The sequence below is a fragment of the Caloenas nicobarica genome, chromosome 1 (assembly GCF_036013445.1).
Source record: "Caloenas nicobarica isolate bCalNic1 chromosome 1, bCalNic1.hap1, whole genome shotgun sequence".
Classification (NCBI taxonomy): domain Eukaryota; kingdom Metazoa; phylum Chordata; class Aves; order Columbiformes; family Columbidae; genus Caloenas; species Caloenas nicobarica.
The window spans coordinates 113,131,669-113,151,575 of NC_088245.1; the positions used below are offsets into that span (position 1 = coordinate 113,131,669).

The 19,907-nt window shown below is 38.7% G+C and overlaps 1 protein-coding gene across 2 annotated transcripts in view; it reads right to left on the reverse strand.

The window, feature by feature from the left end:
* Window positions 1-706: 706 nt before the first annotated feature.
* Window positions 707-19,907, reverse strand: part of TAB3 (TGF-beta activated kinase 1 (MAP3K7) binding protein 3) — a 50,000-nt gene continuing 30,799 nt past the window's right edge. Inside the window, exons 3-8 of one of the 2 annotated variants that reach the window (XM_065654171.1) lie at window positions 18,172-19,309; window positions 17,854-18,027; window positions 14,091-14,251; window positions 10,740-10,833; window positions 8,930-9,013; window positions 707-5,874 (exon numbers count right to left, since the gene is read on the reverse strand). In XM_065654171.1, the coding sequence (XP_065510243.1) occupies window positions 5,726-5,874; window positions 8,930-9,013; window positions 10,740-10,833; window positions 14,091-14,251; window positions 17,854-18,027; window positions 18,172-19,309 (1,800 nt within the window). In that variant the 3' untranslated portion in view covers window positions 707-5,725. Of the gene's footprint in view, window positions 5,875-8,929; window positions 9,014-10,739; window positions 10,834-14,090; window positions 14,252-17,853; window positions 19,310-19,907 lie in introns of both variants that reach the window. The other variant, XM_065654163.1, reaches the window with a different exon arrangement.

The window sequence follows — 19,907 nt, forward strand, 5'->3', positions numbered from 1 at the left end:
GGTCACAACCCATTTAATATACAGTGATAAGTCCAGCTCCTCGGTGAAATCAGTTATCTAAGTCACCTCCTTCCAAAAAGTGTATTTACAGTCAGAGAGGGTGCAAGTACAGATCGCCCAGGACTCACCCAGCACTGTGGATCATGTTGACTGATGAGAAGCAGCAGCACTGAATTCCTGGAATACTCACCAGATCACAAATCATCACTCTCAGTGCCACAGGTTTAAGAGATGGTGCGGTACTGTCAAAACCAAGCAATTCTTACAAATAAATCAATTAGTTCTATGCAATTATTTCAGGCAGGTCCTCCTTGTCATGACGTCAGGGAAACAACAACAGAATAGTGGCCACTGTCAGTTGTTAGATCTATCGTCTTCTGGCTTTTTGTTTGCCATTAGCATAAAATATTTTACCGGGACCCAAACATTTTTAAACTTTTTTTTAGACAGTTTTTGAAAAACCTAGTTTCAATTGCAATGATTTCTGAAGTGAAAGAATCAAATGCTCAATTAAAATACAAACTTATCCTGAAATTTTTATAAATTCAATTTAGCAAAAGGAATGCAAAACTAAATTCTTACACATTTGCTGACGAAAGTACAAAACCAAAGTGGCAGTACGTGTTTTAGACCAGAATGTGTTTAATGACTGAAACTGTATGTGAACAAAATACAGCTGTAGCATAGCTACAGAGCTTTCAAGTTTTAAGATTATGGTGAGCTGTTACAATCAAGATAATTGAGAAGACATACTAATAAACAGAAATGGGCTGCATACCGAGGCATGCATCTCAAATTCTCCACCCTCTCCCAGAAAGGTGCCTTTCTGTAAAAGGTTGCAGCAGAAGACGGACTTTTGTAATCCAGATACTCCATAACTACCAAGGGTAAGCAGGAACGCCTGTAATCAAGACTACAAAACAAAAGGTGACCGTCTGCTGTAGCATGTAAAGCTACCCCTATTATAACAACTTTCCATTTAAAAGAGAAAAGCGATAAGCTCAACTTCACACTTGCAACATCCAATGTTCCGCTTCTACACCAGAAACTGCACAGAATATCCACCACCTAAACAGGACTCCTGCTCATATAGGCCGTCGACATTCACAGGAATAGGGTTTGGAGCCCAGTTTGATATTCGGCAATTGCCTAATGAGATTGATCACCAAAAAGAGAACTCCAAAAGCCCTGGAACAAATCTGCCATAGCTATGAGTTCAAGCTGAAGACCAGAAACAATTGGACTGTGAAAACAAAAAGGCTGTATTTCAAAATGTTTCCTACTACATACAAGAACAAATGCAGGATGTGATGTTTGCTTGGTTTTATTAATTTATTTTTGCAGGAATCTGCAACTCTGAGTATGCACTTTCTGGAGGTACCATGCATGCATAGCCTCTGAATGCTTTTATACAATTTCATCTCTTATTACTAAGTTCATTCACAGCATACACAGATCTAGAATGTAGACACCATATATACAGGATTAAACAAGATCGTGTCTTCTTTTTTTTAATGAAAAAATTTAACAGGGTTTTTCACACAGCAGGAAATACGGATTAGATACACTGGTGCCACCATAAATAAATAAGTTTCAAGAACACAGGTTTTTAAAATTGGTTTCAAAGGTACTGAAAATCCAGGATTATAATATTGCATTAACGCCACTGATTTCTGATTACTCAAAACCAAGAAAAATATTCGCATTAATATTTATGGACATAAACAGGAATGAAAGCCCCAAACTGAAGAAATCTGGCAAAATTCAGTCATGGCTAGTTTCATAAAATATTGACATTTTGAAACAAAACAAATGCAGCAGCACATAGAGACAGTACTAACTATGAGATGTGATATCTGCGCATGCCTTCTTTCTTGATGGGATTTAGAGTCACTGTAGTATAGGGCACAGAAATTCTGTGGTACCAAAGAAGCTGATAAATTGTTTATGTGCAACTGTCCACTTCTCGTCAGGATAGTAATTTTCACATTCTTGGGTATACCACTGAATTTTAAACCAAAAACTATCATCCTGATGACAAGCTTGTTTTAAACATATTTAATATTCTCACATTCCTTTTTAAAACATTCGTTATTGTTTTTATTTTGGTTTGTCCCCATTTCGACTCAAGTATCTTTATTTCAGTTTCAAGGGGTTTTACAATCAATATTATATGTAAAAGTATTCAGAAATTGAAATGAGAGATGTATAACTGGGACAGATAAAATAACTGAAAGAAAAGGTTTTTTTTAAAAAAATGTGATTTAGTAGCATACCACAATTGGGAAGTACTGAGACCAGCTCTTTTAAGAATTATTACACCTTTTCACCACACCTCCCATTTTTCAAAGGAAACACACACATACCACAGACACACAGATACACGATTCAATCTGATCTAAGACTACATTTTACAAAGGACTTCCTTTTGCTTGACTTCCCACCCCTTTCCTCTTCACCCAAACAAGACTAGTAATTACATCAAATTAAAAGTAGATCAAAAATTCAGGATTTCTTTTGGTTTGCTATGTTCTGAATCATTTTCCACAAGCCCCACCCTAAATAAACTTTTAAAGTACTACAGTAGTATTCTATAATTAAAGGGAATTCATCTTAATAGCACAGTAAATATAAAATAAGCTTTATAAAATTTCAGTGAACAGTGAAATAATTTTGAATATCTGAATGTTCAAGTCAGTTACAAACTCTATCACTCTAGTAGCGTGGTTGAGGGAAAGCTCAGTCATTAAGGAAAAAAAGAAAACACAGGTAGTGCATTAACTCAACACAATGGCATCAGCATCCCACCATTCACACACACACACGCAAGTTTTGTACAATACAGTGCATTTTGTATGCCAGCTGACATTAGGGTTTTATGTGCATTCAATAAATACTACATAGACCAATCTTTTTGGCATAATCTACAATTCAGTTGGGGTGTGAACAGCGTCACCTGCTTTCAGAAGGAAAAAGGATCTTCCAATATTCAAACCACAATTTACATTCTAATAAACTAGAAATATTCAAGCACCATGTAAAGTCTGTACTATTAATGTCTGAGTACGGGCATTTACAAGTAAAAGAATACAACAGAAGGGGTTTTTTTTGTACAAGCAACAAATGAGAGCAATTGAAAAACTGAAGTATCGGTATGAAAGCATTCATTTGCAATTTAACGGCACTCATCCAGTCTTGCAAAAAGTATCTTGCTGTCACAGCGGCCTTCCTTCTCTCCCTCTAGTGAAGTTATGACAAAGATTAACAAGCCTCCATTTATGGTTATTACAGTTCAGGGAATTATTGGACTGCATGCATTTCCCCCCCCCCCGCCTCCTTTTCAAAAGTAGCATCTATTCTGTCTGAAAATGGCACAACTGTATTGATGCATGACACATCTACTCTCATTTGCTGTCATTTCAGTTGCTATCATTTTGTAATTCCAGCAAAAACAAATGCTTCTAGAACTTCAACAGAAGTATAAATGAACAGAAAATTGAAATAATACAAAGGCAAAAGCATCACAATAGAAAAGTCATGAAGTTACTGGCATTGTTTTGAGTAATTCATTATACAGCTGATAACAGCAACAGTACTGCTTATCCTAGGTATAATGCTTCTGCTCATCTGTTTTCTAGTTATCTGTTTTGTCAGACTGTCCACTTACATGAATAAAATTAATATTCACCTTCTAACTTCATTTGACAGTAATTTTTTTACCCCTTTTCATATGTGATGAGCTCCCCACATGGGAAGGGAAGGGAGCCTAGCTCTCTCTGATGGCTTTGACTTTGTTTTGCTCATCAGTGATGCACACTGATTGCTGGAGATCTCTTAGCTTATTTAAAATTACACTGAAGATTTAATTGGTGCAAGAACATATTGAAAAATGCCAGATAAAATATTGGTTCCTCATCTAAGATCACAGTTTGGTTTTTACTATTGTCTTTATAAACTGCTGGGAGACAAGACACTAGATTGAGCAATGCAGTGAGTTTTCCTTCACCCACCCCTTACAAACGCTGCTTGATTTTAAATAAGGATTCAGACACATGATTGTTCTACCACAGCTTAATATGTTATCAACACATCAAGTGAATTGTGGTAATTAACCACATGGATGTGGCTGCCATGAGCTAAGAACAATTTAAAATGAAGTAGTTTAAATCTCTGCTGGTAAGGCTTAGCCAGCACATTTTGCCTCACAGTTGCAAACTCAAATACCACAACTCAGCTGCCTTGCTTGGTTGTGTCTTTGAATCTTGACAAAGTTACACCATAAAAGCTCAAATGCACTGTACCAGCCTCTGACCAGTACACAAGAACATCCTACTCAGTCACACAGTTGTGTAACATAATCATTCAGCTGCCCAAACCCAAGTTTGATTTCACAAGTATTGAGTGCTTTATTACACCAACCTGAACTATGCAAACAAATGAACATCACCTTTATAGTACAGTATATCATATGCATAAAAGTACCACTATGATTTTCAGTTGCAAGTCTTGTGTTCAACCTACAGCAAATATTTCCTGACCAAAATAAAACGAATGCAGTGTGTAATTTTTCAGGATCTGGCATCTATTTTATATAGGCTGGTTTATTAACAATGTGCAAATAAACCTTTACTGGAGAGCTAGCTGATTAATTAGTTTTCAGCTGACTTTGAACTGGGGCACAAAGTACCTTCTGTGCTGTAAACATTGTGAATTCTTCACAAATGGAATCTGAAAAAGCCTCAGGAACTGGGTACAAATTCTTCTCATACACAGCCATGGCTAAGCTCAAGTCTTCCTAACTGAATTTGGAGTAGGCTGTTTGGCATATGTCACTGTGCTGCTGCAGAGCACAGGCTCCAAAGATTGTTGTATATAAAAGCATACTTTTAGCTTTGAAACACGACGGCCTAATGAAAGCATGCAGCAGTATTTTCATCCATAATACAGTAGAATTCATTCTTAGTTTCTTACCAGTGTTGACACAGCCAGGTGAGCACTGTACAAGCAAAAGGGATTGTAAAAAATTACCTCTGATTAAACTCTCTATAACACTCATACGGTATCTCATTTAGTCACCTTAGGTTACTATTTCAAACAGCGATTTTTTGTAGACATAAGTTACCCTGAAGAAAAGCAGCAATTACAAACACCCTTCTCCTTGTTTTTATACATTACAAAATTTATCGTTGTATTTACCTGTCTTCTTTTTCAGTAGTTTACAATCTAGAAGCACAGGGAGCCTTTGTTTTCCAGCTAGCTGTGGCCAGGTTAAGTCAGTTCTGGCTCTTCAGTTTTTCTGGTTAAGTGTAACATTTCACACCATTACTGAGAGTCCTATAATTTTTTTTCAAAAAAAAACCCAAAACAAAACAGTATTTTTTTTTTTAGAGCCACTAAGCAGTAGCTAGAACCACAGGACTGAACACCAGTAGTTATTTGCTTTCCTGTATACATTCTTCCAAAAACTAATCCTTTTGCATTTTCAGGTTTCATTTTCTGCTTTGCTCACTGCAATGGGATAAGAAAGATTTTCACCATTAATTTCTTTATTTTTAGTGTAGCAGAAGCAGAAACATCTTAACGCATTACTCCCGCCCCTTGCAAGATGAAGATTGTTGACTGGCAAAGGCCGGGTGGATGGACTGAAAGGTTCCCCATGTTTCCTGCTCCTACAGCTGTCAGCTTGAGAGCCTGTTTTCAACCCAATGCAGCCCCTTCTTGATCTTCAGGTGTATCGTGGCATTTCACACTGCTCACAGCGATTTAGTGCTGGGTGATTTAGAAAGGTGCAGCTATCACAATTCCATGGAGCCCCCTCAAAATCTTCATCTCTTGGCTGAGTCCGTGAAGTCTGTTTGGAGGTGTTTTGATGCTCTAAAAAAAGCCAAAGGAAAACATTTTTTTCTTATTTCAGAAGAGGCAGATGATAGGCAAGATCACACTACTGGTTTGTCACTTCATTAAACATTATATCTTAAAATGAATGTGGAAACCTTTCCACTTAGGTAACGCTAAAGGTCTTTTGCTAAAGCACCTCTAGTTCAGTTTGTGAAATCTGAACAGTTAAAGTATTTCACTTCTGTAAAGAGTCACTTAACCACACTAACTACATTAAAAACAAAAAGTGCAGTCACCACTGTTAGGTCACTGACACTGTTGAAGGTTTAATAACTTAAAACATACTGAGAAGTTTGTTACTGGCACTGCAACACTTTCTTGTTAAGAAACTACTTCATAGGTTTACGTACAGCAGTCTATTACCAAATTCTAAATTCCAATAATCCTATTTTACCTGAAGTGCAAGACTAATTTAGTTCCTTCAAACACTGGCACACAAGATATTTTCTTCATCTTTTACTAGCATTTATCCAGGCTAAAGAAAATACAATCTAAAAATTAAATGGCAGGCATATTTCAAAACAGGATGATAGTTTTTCTTCCTCGTGGCTTTGCAGCAGGGATGTCTGTATGTGAATCAGCACTTACGTCTGTTTTCATTCATAAAATTAGTACGTATGCAAATCATACTTTAGGTATTAACCCATGGAAAGACTCGGTTTTCCGATATCTCCTACCATCACTTCAAGACCTCAGGTTATCTACTAAAAGTGATAAATACTCCTAGGATGTGGAGTTTACAAAATGTTAATATTCAAACCAACACTGGCACGCATTTCTAGAAGGTAAGGTTAAGACACCCATCTGCTAAACCAACATCTGTAGAACGGCTTAATTAAGATAGAACTTATGCTGTAAAAAATGACCACAATTTGTAATTCAGAGTGCACACACTGCTGTCATCTGCTAAGAAATCTAGCAGATGGCTGATGACAAAGTTAGTACAAACAGTATTTAGGTTTGTCTTCAGAGACATACATAAAGAAAACAAAAGCAACCTCCTTGCTTTGATGTAAACGCTTTCCAGTCCAGAAGCTGTGTAGTCACATTAACAGTGCTTGGTCTCAACAAATTCCTCCTAAGGAAGCAAGTAGTGTGGGCACTAGACAGCATTCATGTCGACCAGCCAGATAGCAGCATAGAGCAGACCCTTGTCTGTGCATACCTGTCTGTCTGCCCCATGCCTTCAACAGCTGAATATAAAGGAAATGGAATTTTTGAAGAAAAAAAAATTTGGATGATTCCATGTTAAAAGCAAAACTCAAGAGTACAGTACATCAGCCCTAAAACTGATCTCTAAGAAGTGCACAGACAAAACTGGGAAGCTAGTTATAAAAGTCATACAAAGCCTTACACAGCGCTATTTCTCCAATTGCCAAGTAAAATCAATTATTTCATGCAAGTTTTGCATATTATATTGCTTTGAAATAATAAATCAAATAGGCTACTGTAATTAAGAGGATCTCTTCAAGCATTGCAAATAGCAGTGACTTAAATCAACCACATGACCACTGTAATTTAACATGAATCCAAGCAACTACCTTCATGCCTCTGCTCACCTGCTGCTCCTGTCTTTCCTGCACACTACTACCTATGCAGGGGACAGATTCCAGTATTGTTGGGTTTTTTTGAACCACAATCAGTAGTTCTGGGCCTTCTCTTTCTTTTTAAATTCCCACATACTATGCATTTTTCTACACTGAAGGGCAAAAATACTTGCTTTGAAAGAAGGGGAAAAATTTCCTTGTATGAATTCAAAATTCAACTGCAAAAACCTTTGTAAAGTGCTTATCAGCAACCAGAACTTATTTACAAAATTTGGATTTTCAAGTAGACTATATGATTACTGATTCAGAAGACTGACTTCTTTTCCGCTAACAATTTTAGTACATGCTAGTTACAAGTAAGAGGAGACACAATATTATAAATCTTGCCGCACATAACATTTTCAGAGAAAAGACCACCGTTCTCTCTATATTAGAGCAGAACATCCCAGACTGGTTATTTCAGCAGAAAGATACAACATGTTTAAAAACTTCCACTAACATTTGGAACCATTCTTTTAAAAGATTTCAAGAAGTGAAAAAAACAAAACAAACAAAAAACCCCCACAGAAAACCAGGTTCAAAAATACCTGAGACAAAAGGTAGGAATCTGCACCAAAATCCCCACTAAACGTAGTGGAGTTCAGAGAGCCATGCAGCTACATGGCCACTAGGTGTCTGCTTAGGGCGAGCTGAGTCACTCTGGGGTGTACTGACCGAATCTCCACTGGACAAAAAGTGAGACCAAATACATAGCTCCTGTGCTTACATGAAACTTAAGTGTCCTCAGCCAGATATGAATCCTAGATACTATACCATTAGCACAAGAAAATTTTAGAACTCAGTAATGAACTTGTACAAGTGGGACACTGGTATCTCTTTTGAGAAATGTGAGGAAATGTGTACTGTCTTGGTCCTTAAAATGTTTGAAGCTCTTGCTGTGCTAAAACTTCAGGGCTACTGTGAAATTCATACTCTGCACAAAAACTAGGTAAAGGGTAACCAGTCAAGTTAAAATATAATTTAAAATATAAATGAAAAATTTAAAAAGCTGCTATGACCAATTAAACGTGCATAAAAGATCTCAACTAAACTATAAAATCCTAACAACATATATTAGACAACAGCTAAACAAACCTGACATAGAACTTTTAACCTAGAAGTATTTTAAAAAACATAATTATGAAGCTGAAGTTAACATGTAGAAGTTTGTCTACTTTCGACTCTTTTTCTAATAGTGAATAACAGTATTTACAAACAACATATTAACAGTACATTCATTTGCAACAACCTGCCCACGGAAAACAAGTTGTACCAAGGATTACTGCACTTAGATAAAAATGTTCTGGTTTGGTTTATATATAGAGAAAAGTTATAATAATTAGAATTGCTTCCTGTCATCACAGGGTATTTTTTTAAAAAATGAAAAAAACCCAGAAGCTTTCTTAATGTAGATGAGGTAACTTGATACTTGTTTGTTGACCTACCTTTTTTATATGGCTTTGGTGGCACAACAGGACCAGGCTCTATGTTATCATAGAAGTTACATGTGGCTTTCGGATCAAAGTTTCCTGTCAGAAAAGAAAAGTAAGAAAGCGCAACTCAAAGGTTATTTACGTGCCCATGCCATCTAGGGAAGGGGTGTCAGACTCATTTTCACCAGGGGCCACATCAGCCTCATGGTTGCCTTCAATGGGCCGAATGTAATTTTAGGACTGTGTCAATGTAGGAGTAGTTATATTTATACAGTCCTAAAATTACATTCGGCCCTTTGAAGGCACCCGTGAGGCTGATGTGGCCCCGCAGTGGAAATGAGTTTGACACTTTTGATCTAGAGCATTCAGATTTTATCCATCGTTTTATTATGACATTACATATTAGCTTTTTGCCACATATTTTCAGTTTTGTGTTGATTTTAATAATTTTTATAGGCTAATCCCATACAGAAGAATCAACTCCAGCTCAATGTTCTGTCTTGCTTTAAAAATATTCTGTAGGACACCGTCTTGGTAAAAAAGGAGGACTATGCATGTTCTAATCTATTTGTAGTAATATTTATGTGAAGTTTCTATTGCAGAGAGATGACTTCTAAAGACCTAAGTAGACTTCTGTTGCCAACTTCCCTGTTGCAAACTGTAGCTCTGTTTTGAATTACATAGTCAGACCCTTTGTCACGAAAAAGTTAAAAATTTAAGTAAAGAACTTTCACTAAGGAATATTTTTTTAATTTGCTCTTGACAAAGTCACTTTTAAGTCACCACCTTCTTGGTAATGTAATTTAACTTGTCCAACAGAAATATTAGCAAGTCAAGTTTGTCAGGTAGCAACTGAAAAAGACACCTTTTTGAGATAAGTTGATACTGATATTGAACTTTAAAGAGTCCAAGTATCCACATTTCAGCACATAATATATTAGAATCATAGAACCATTTAGGTTGGAAAAGACCCTCAAGATCGAGTCCAACCATTAACCTAAGTCCGCCAAGTGCACCACTAAACCACGTCCCTAAGAACCTCATCTACGCATCTTTTAAACACCTCCAGGGATGGCGACCCCACCACTTCCCTGGGCAGCCTGTTCCAATGCCTGATAACCATTTCTGAGAAGAATTTTTTTCCTAATATCCAATCTAAACCTCCCCTGGTGCAACTTGAGGCCATATCCTCTTGTCCTGTCACTTGCTACTTGGAAGAAGAGACCACCACCCTCCACGCTACAACCTCCTTTCAGGTAGTTGTAGAGAACGATCAGGTCTCCCCTCAGCCTCCTTTTCTCCAGGCTGAACAGCCCCAGTTCCCTCAGCTGCTCCTCATCAGACTTGTGCTCCAGACCCTTCACCAGCTTCGTTGCTCTTCTCTGAACTCTCTCCAGCACCTCGATGTCTTTCCTGTAGTGAGGGGCCCAAAACTGAACACAGGATTTGAGGTGCGGCCCCATCAGTGCTCAGTATGTGGGAAAATCACTTCTCTGGTTCTGCTGGCCACACTACTTCTGATAAAAGCCAGGATGCTCTTAGCCTTCTTGGCCACTTGGCATACTACTGGTGACCAACACCACCAGGTCATTTTTCACCAGGCAGCTTTCCAGCCACTCTTCTCCCAGCCTGTAGCACTGGCTGGGGTTGTTGTGACCCCAGTGCAGGACCCAGCACTTGGCCTTGTTAAACCTCATACAATTGGCCTCAGCCCAATGATCCAGCTGGTCCAGATCCCTCTGTAGGGCCTTCCTACTCTCAAGTAGATCAACACGTCCACTCATATCTAAATTTTGTTTTTAAAAAACTATCAATTCTGTACCTCTAGATTGAAGGAGATCAACTTCTTTCAGTGTACAGTCAACATTTATCTGGAGCTGTCTGTTGAGGCTTCTCAATCTGGTCATTTCCTCAGGCTAGAAAGAGAAAACCCAAAATAGTAGCTGCGGGAAAATCAGCATCTTATCTGACACAGAAATCACATTGCTATATCTTCATTAACAGCCTTACTAGAAACTGAGTATAGAGAAAGAATAGCCAACATTCCACTGTCTGTCCCGTTCCTCCTGCCCAATTTATTCCCTCAAAATACATTATTCTGTTGGCATTTGAAGAGGAAATGAAACCAAACTAAAAAAAATGAACAAGCTACTTAATATTAAAATACATTAGTAAGAAGACATAGCTGAGCTCAAGTTTATAAAACCATACACCTTATAAAATTCTGTATAAATTGACGATTTGCTACATGAGTTCACATCGAGATGATCACAAAACAGACTATGAGCTGTGCTCACATTAATTATTACTTTATTATAACCGAATAAGGTCAGAAGTTTGTTTATTTGCGTCACCCCAAGGAGCTCCAACATGCTAAAAATTCCAGCCCAGTATATTTAAATTATTTGACGCTGCAAGACAGTAATTATTCTTAACAGAGTAATCAGTTAAGTTCATATACTTGCATATCATTAAGAAACCCTAAGTTACTGGAAAACAAAGTGTTCTTAATGCTAGCAGCAGCAATTATTAACACATATGCAGGAATAACTATCTTACCCTAGGATACATTCCAGCAGCACAGACAGAGTCACAAAATCATAGAATGTTTGAGGTTGGAAGGGACCTCTGGAAGTCATCCAGTCCAATCTCTCTGCCCAGATGGCAGACAGCTTTTGAACATCTCCAAAGATGAAGACTCACAACCTCCCTGGGCAACCCATGCCAACGCTCAGTCACCCTCATAGTAAAAAAGTGTTTCCTGATGTTCAGAGGGACCCTCCTGTGTTTCAGTTTGTGACCATCACCTCTGGTCCTATCACTGGGCACCACTGAAGAGAGCCTGGCTCTGTCCTCTTTGCACCCTCCCTTCAGGTATTTATATATGTTGATAAGATCCCCCTCGAGCCTTCTCTTCTTCAGGCTGAACAGTCCCAGCACTCTCAGTCTGTCCTCACAGGAGAGATGCTTAATCATCTTTGTGGCCCTTCACTGGACTCTCCAGTATGACCATGTCTCTCTCTTATACTGGGGAGCCCACTCCTGGACACCATACTCCAAGCGTGGCCACATCAGTGCTGAGTAAAGGAGAAAGGTAAACTCTCTTCCCTAGCTGGCAACACTCCTGAGGTAGCCCAGGATATCATTAGCCTTGTTTGCCACACTGCTGGCCCATTTTCAGCTTAGTATCCAGCGGGACCTTTTCTGAAAAACTGCTTTCCAACTGGTCGGCCCCCAGCTTATATTGGTGCATGGGGTTGCTTCTTCCCCAGTGCAGGACTTAGTACTTCCCCTTGCCAAATTACATGAGATTTCCTGCCAGCCCATTTCTCCAGCTTCTTGAGGTCCCTCTGAATGGCAGCACAACTCTCCCAGTTTTGTGTATATCAGCGAACTTGCTGAAGGTACACTCTGCCCCATCATCCAGACCATTAAGGAAGATGTTAAACAGGATCGGACCCAGTATTGATCCCTGCAGTACACCACTAGTTACTGGCCTCCAACCAGACTTTGTGCCACTGATTCAAATACTCCTGGCCTGTCTATTCAGCCAGTTTTCAATCAACATCACTGTCTGCTCATCCAACCCATACTTCATCTGCTTCTCTCTGGAGATCTTACAAGAGATAATACTGAAAACATTACTGAAGTCTAGGTAGACAATAACCACTGCTCTCCTCTCATCTATCAGGGCAGTCTCTTCACCCTAGAAGTTTATCAAATTGGTCAAGCTTGACTTCCCCTTGGTGAATCCATGCTGACTACTGCTGATTGCTTTCTTGTCCTTCAGTTGCCTAGAGATGGTGTCCAGGTTTAGCTGTTCCATCACCTTCTCAAGGATCAAAGTGATGATGACCAGCCTGTAGCTCCCTGGGTCCTCCTCCTTGAAGACAGGAGTGACATTTGCTCTTCTCTAGGTTTTCGGGCACTTCTCCTAAACACCATAATCAAAGATTATCTACAGGGACAGATGCGTTGCAGTGACATGTGTGAGCTCCCTCAGCACTCATGGGTGCATTCTATCCAGGACCATGAACTCATGTATGTCCACTTTGCTTAAGTATTCCCTGACCTGATCCTCTCCACCAAGGGTATATCTTCCTTGCTCCAGACTTTTCCCAGGATCTCTGGGACTCAGGATGCATGAAGATCTGTAAAAACTGAGGCAAAGACGACATTCAGTCTCTCAGCCTTTTCCATGTCCTATGTAACCAGGTTCCCTGTCTCACTGAGCAAGGGGCCCACATTTTCGCTAGCCTTCCTTTTGTCACCTATGCACTAATAGAAGCCCTTCTTTTTGTCTTTGACATGCCATGCCAGATTCACCTCCAGCTGGGCTTTGGCTTTCCTAACCTCATCCTTGCACACTCAGGCAGTGACTCTATATTCCTCCCCAGGAACATAGCTGCCAAATGCAGCCCTCAGACAGGTGAGACGTACAGCAGCCGTACTAGTTAAGCAGCTAACAGCCTCTATTATGCCTTCCAGCCTACATCTGTATGCATTTTTTTATGTCAACACAGTAAGTCTGAACTGATGTGGCTAACAATTGCACGATGTGGAAGTTATTTTTCAGTCAGACGAATTCTCTTATCAGAGCCATGCAGATGTTTGGGCGTGAGTCACTTGCAGGTGGAAGTCACACAGATAGGAAGAATCAACAGGGAAAAGAGGAGACAGAAGTGCCAACTAGTTGAGCCAATACCACCACTGAAAAGTTACTTGGCACATTCTGTACATACCAAATAGGAAACCGATTGTCTATGAGACGCAACTACTCAAACAAAAATATACCATAATATAAAAAAAATACCTTTAAAAAAATGTGAAACCTTGCTGCAGGCTCACCAAGCTGTATATAGCTTGGGCTCTTTACACAGACTTGGACATACACTTTCATAGGTTATTAGGAAAGTAAAGATCTATCCAGTTCTGTGGTGCAGAAAACCACATGTATACAAGTTTCAGAAATTCTGTTGTAAAGACTAAGAAAGCTGGATACATACCTATTTCTTAAATAATAAGAACTGGTTTACAACAAGCCAAGAACTTAAAATCATCTTCAAAGACTGAAGATTTTATACTTCAAAATATTTTTTGCATAATACTTTAGCTCGCAAAAACAAACAAACAAAAAATGTATCTTGAATTAAAATACTAACAAATTGCTTACTGTTGGAATTGCAGTTGTACAGCTAACTCTTCGAAGCCGCCTCTGCATTAGATCATGCTCCATACCATTGACTTCAGCTTTCAGGCGTTCGAGCTCTTCCTTCTCAAGCTTCAGTTCCTTTGCTAATCTCTCCATCCTTGCTCGCTGATGTAACAGCAAGGCTAATGTTTTACATGGAAGAAATAGTTACTAACACACAAAAACCTGGAAAACTGAATTCTTAACTTACGTTTAAGATTCATGAGTGACCTTTCTGGAAAAAAAAAGTGATCATAAACATGCAGCCAAATACCAGTGTGAAGATGCTCTCATGCCAAATGAACTATAATTTAGAACAAAGTTCTTCCAGAATAAAAACACATTTTAGGTAGTAATCTGAAGTTGATATTACCATTTTGGCCAAAGCTTCTTTTTTTGCATTTGGTCTTTCTCGTCTCAAAAATACAAAGGCACCTGTACAAGGAGACAGCTTCTCAGGATGAAACAGCAACCTAGTAACATTAATACTGTACTGACAAAAAAAGTAAATACCGGAGGTAAGATCAGAAGGTAACATACGGATCTTATCTGCTGCTCAACAGCAGCTGATACACTAGCCTTGAAACATTAGCCAAATGTCAGTCCTGAACTGTTTCTTTCACTGCTTTTATAGACTACACTATTAAAACTTTACGCACTCTTAGCTTTTCAGAGAGTACTGTAATTCTCAATAATATAAATTCCCCAGGCAAGAAACTATACAAGGCAAAACTATAGAACTTCAATAAAACAGACTACAGAATCCAGAAAATAAAAAGCAGGGGCAGCTCAGGTGCTTTAGAGTCTTTAATTCTACAATAGAACAGATTTGCTGTCCTCTGACCTCTCTCTGCTGTTAATCGTTCTCTCATATTTTTGTCATGGCACTGAAATTTATGAGTCTCAGTCACAAGGTGGTGTTGGGCTCCCAGAACAGCAAAAGAAAGCATTTTGACTAGCTAAAAAATAATAATCAGTTTCTGTAGGAAGTGTGTTTCTCAGTATTTAATCATGATGCAAAACCAGCCAAGTTAATTAGTATAATGCTTAGCACTTTCTGATCTGGTTGTTTTTACCCAATTAAAGTCTACTAGGACAGAGAAAAATAGGAGAAATTTGCTGTGGGTATTCAGATGAGCATGCTGCTCATATAACAATGTTTCAGCGAACTGTTCAAGTGTATGAAGATGCTGTAGAATATGCAAAATGCTATTTCATACAAGGCACCAACCAGCACCTGTTCTTTTCTTCACCCCTATCCAACACAGGCAGAGAACAACCACATAATATGTCAAGAATATTTGCATGCTAGCAAAAAAAAAGAATTAAAAAAATAAGCAAAAATATGATACAGCTTACTGGGAGAGGACCAAAAAAACCCACCAAAATGTCAGAAGCATAAAAATGACAATGTTTTTTTATCAGATGTCAGTATTCTGTGCAAAAATGTAGCATGATACTTTGGATTTTGTTTGGATCCACCAATCCACCGCCAAAGAATAAACACTGAAAATCTTATCCAAGAATAACATCAGATGTTTTTATAATAATAGAATCATAGAACGGTTTGTGTTGGAAAGGACCTTAAAGATCATCTAGTTCCAACCCCCCCTTGCCACGGGCAGGGACACCTTCCGCTAGACCAGGTTGCTCAAAGCCCCATCCAACCTGGCCTTCAACACTTCCAGGGACGGGGCATCCACTGCTCCTCTGGGCAGCCTGTGCCAGCGCCTCACCGCCCTCACAGTAAAGAATTTCTTCCTTATATCTAATCTAATTCTATTCTCTTTCAGTTCAAAGCCATTACCCCTTGTCCTGTCACTATATGCCCTTGTAAAAAGTCTCTCTCCAGCTCTCTCGTAGGTCCCCTTCAGGTACTGGAAGGCTGCTATAAGGTCTCCCCAGAGCCTTCTGTTCTCCGGACTGAACAACCTCAATTCTCTCAGCCTGTCTTCACCAGGGAGGTGCTCCAGTGCTCTGATCATCTTTGTGGCCTCCTCTGCACTTGCTTCAACAGGTCTGGGTCCTGTTTATGTTAAGGGCCCTAGAGTTGAACACATCTGAATACAGTCACCAGTAGTATTAAACAAAATGGTTCTCTTCTTTTTGAAGTAGCGGAAGTCATTCAAGTAGAGTTTAAGAGATCACAAAATTAAAAAACAAACCAAAACACAAGAGTACAGATACCAGGCTGTATGATTTTCCACTATGACTATCAAATCTTGTCTTTGTGTGACTCCTCCAACTTAACATCTGATATGACTACATTATATAGCTTTGCATTATAGTCTAGTTCAACTCAAACCTGACTCACACTACAAAGAAACAGTGGAAATATAGACACCAGAATGGATTCTTCGTGATGCTTTTCACAATGGTTCATATTCAAAAGAAAATTGAATAAACTTGTTCCCTCTATTAAGCTGTTAAATATACTCTTCTTCAGGACTCCTTTGTGGTAGTAAATCATATAACATTTATTCTTCTATGATTTATTTCAGAGTGTGGCAATACCAAAGGCTATCATAAAGTCCCAGCTGTGGTAGGCATTGCCACAAAAGTATATGCCCCGAAAAGCACACACTAACTAGTTTTACCTGTTTTGTTTTCCAAATACACAAATCTAGTCAAAAGGCAAAACCAGATTTTTACAATTCAGAATATGTTTTTGTTTTGTGAAGCTACTTAAATTTTTATCACGTAATTGACAACCTCTAATGAAGTGGTAATAGGAACACCACCAAATAAAGCATATGGCCTAGGAGCTACAGACCTACTAGTGTTCATTCTCTCTAAATAACATTTCTAATTAGGTCTATCACGTACAGAACAGCTCTTTGTTGATGAGTTAGAATAGCTCAAAAGGCACAAGATGAAATAAGACATCAAGAACTAAAACGCAGCATTATAACCATTATTTCATCGCTCTAAAGTGAAAGGAATGCTAGAAGGAGTAATGGAGGAATACTCTCGTTTTGAAACACAAATGCAGAAACAAGGCACACTTTTAAAATAATTGCTGCTGATTATCTTTCTGTCATTACTCCAAATGATTGGTTTGAATGCTTACAGACTGATTCATTTGCTAAACTTTAAATGTTTCAGATCTATAAAGCAGATTACTCTGAGAAAAGCAGTTTTCAGCTAAAGGTTAGATTTCACCTTTTTTTTTTTTTAAACTAAATAACTTAATTCTTCGTTTAGACTAACCTTTCAAAACAAAAATATCATTTGCATTGACATGTGAAGTAATTTTAGCTGCAATCCCACCTCTCTGATTTCACTTAATATTCTTCTATCTAAACCAAATAAATTGGATTCAAATTCCCTGCAGAAGTTAGTGCATCAGGTTTTATAAAGTACCCAAGTACAGAACAAACACAAAAAATAAGAAAATCCACATGTAAATTTATGACACAGTTCTTCAACGCAGAACTTACAAACCAGATACACAGTATATGAACAAACCACTTACTCTCATTAGCTCCAGTGTTTTCTTTTAAGAAATTCCCCTAATATCAAAAGCATAGCAACTTTAAGAATCTCAGAAATTCTTTATGTATTAAGACTGAAATACAGCAATTTTTTTTTTTTTTTTACACAAATCATAAACTCTATGATTAGATGATTTTGGGGGTAATTTCTATTCTTCTCTGTACAGGTTCAAAAACTCTCACTTAGTAAGTAGCAAAACCAAGCCGAAAAACATTTTGCAATAATACAATTTGCAGAATGAAACATTTACCTTGAGTGTAAGCATAATCATCTGATCCAGAACTAGAACTTCTCTGATACTTATGGCTTCCTTTTTCTCCTCCAGATCCTGGGATTACAGAAATAGGCTGAATAGGTTCTGGTGCTGCAGAACGCTCTTCTTGGTCCACTAAATTTAAAAGATTCTCAGTTGGCGCTCGACCTACTGTGATTTTAAAAATGGTTGGGTTTGGTTGAGATACCATTACCCGAGGAGACTGTGTTGGCGCACTTGTAGGTCCAGTTGGTTGAGTGTAGGTAATATATACTGGATTAACACTAAACGGAGGTTTGGGTTGACCCGACATACCTCTTGATGGAGAGCTTGAAGGAGGAGTAGTGGCTGCATACAGCTGGTGCTGGTTTCGTTGAGATGGTTGATTACTTATTGGTGAAGGACTTCTGTTCATTGCAGACCCAGGTCTTTGTGGTGGCTCAACTGTAATTTCTATTTTATTCATGGAACCTTTGGATAAACTAGGTCCAGCAAAAGGAGGAAGATACGATACAGAGTGACCACCTTGTTTTTGAAAAGCGGTCTGGGATGCTTGTTGATATGGATGGGGTGGGACAGTTGAAGGACTAGGAGGCATGAAAACATGTGAACTCTGATGACCCAGCTGAGGAGACTGAACTTGGTGTTGAGGAGAGCCGAAGGGAGAAGGACACTGGGATGCCGGTGGTGATCGAAAAGCTGACTGAGGGATCTGTGGTTGTTTAGGAGAATACTGAGAAGGTTGGTAGTTCTGTTGATGGGGATAAACAGGTAGAGGACGGGGAGTATAATGTGGAACTGGGCCCTGTGGCGATGAATGCCACTGTGTATTCTGAGGAGTCTGTCGTCCTGAAGAACTTTGAGATGTTTGTCTTATATAAATAGAGCCAGGAGTCCCATAAAGATTGCTTGGAATCTGTGGAAGAATTTGTAGAGCTCTGGGTACACTCTGTCCAGAGGGGAGGTTTTGTGATACTGTAACAGTAATGGGATTTGTACTGTACCGAGGTATGTGCATATACGTAGGAGGAGGGCCTTGCATAGCAGACGTGTTCATTCCTGGTTGTATGGAAGATGGCTGTGGAGGTGGCTGTGGAGGAGGAGTAGCTGCATTTCTGTTCTGGTCATTCATGAAAAATGGATTGTAACTAGGAGAAGCTGCCACAACAGCGGGAGCAGAATGTGGTTCTTGAACTAAGCATATCAGCTGTTTACCTGCTGTGCGTTGTGGATCAATATGTCCATCACTTGAACTATGTACCAGTGTACGACCACCATTAAGTTGAGCTCCATCCCCTGCATGATAGCTGGTATGAGGATGAATACCCAGATTAATGTGCAAAAGGCTATTTCTATTCATTCTGGTGTCATCAGGGCTATGGTACTCCATGTATAAGTATTTGTTGCTCTCCTGTGCGAGGGCTCGACAACAGGCATCTAGGTTGTTGTTGTTCTAGGAATAAGAATGAACACCTGTTATTGTCAAATAGCAAAAGAAAAAGGCACTGCTCAGCATTCAACAAGCACTCAACTGAAGCTGTAATCGAGCCTATCTTGAACGCAACAGGGGATAATATTTCATAGACACGAATTTTGAAATAAAGGTAATACCTACTAAGTCATAGTATGCAAGTAGTACATAGCTCCCATTGCATCCTACAAAATGCTATGGTAACACTAGCTACAATATGGCATATTAAAAAACCATGTCCAGTTTTGGGGAAAGCAACGGTTAGAACTCTTGGCATCTTCTGTAAGGAACAGGTACGTACAATTAACTAATCCTAATAACAATACAAATCAAATCAAACTAGATTCAAGTTGCAAACTCTGGAAAATCAAAACAAAAATGCAGATGACATTTTCATTTTTAGCTGAGTATTAACTGTTTTCACCTTTATTTTACTGTTTACTTGAGTATTTCTCTTTACCTGAAAGTTTAAACGCCCAACATTTAAAGCTGGCATCTCTTGGTAGAACAGAATTTAGTGCCTTAAAAATGAAGTCAGAATAAATATTGCTTGAAAAAGTACTGGCAGTTCCATAAAGTA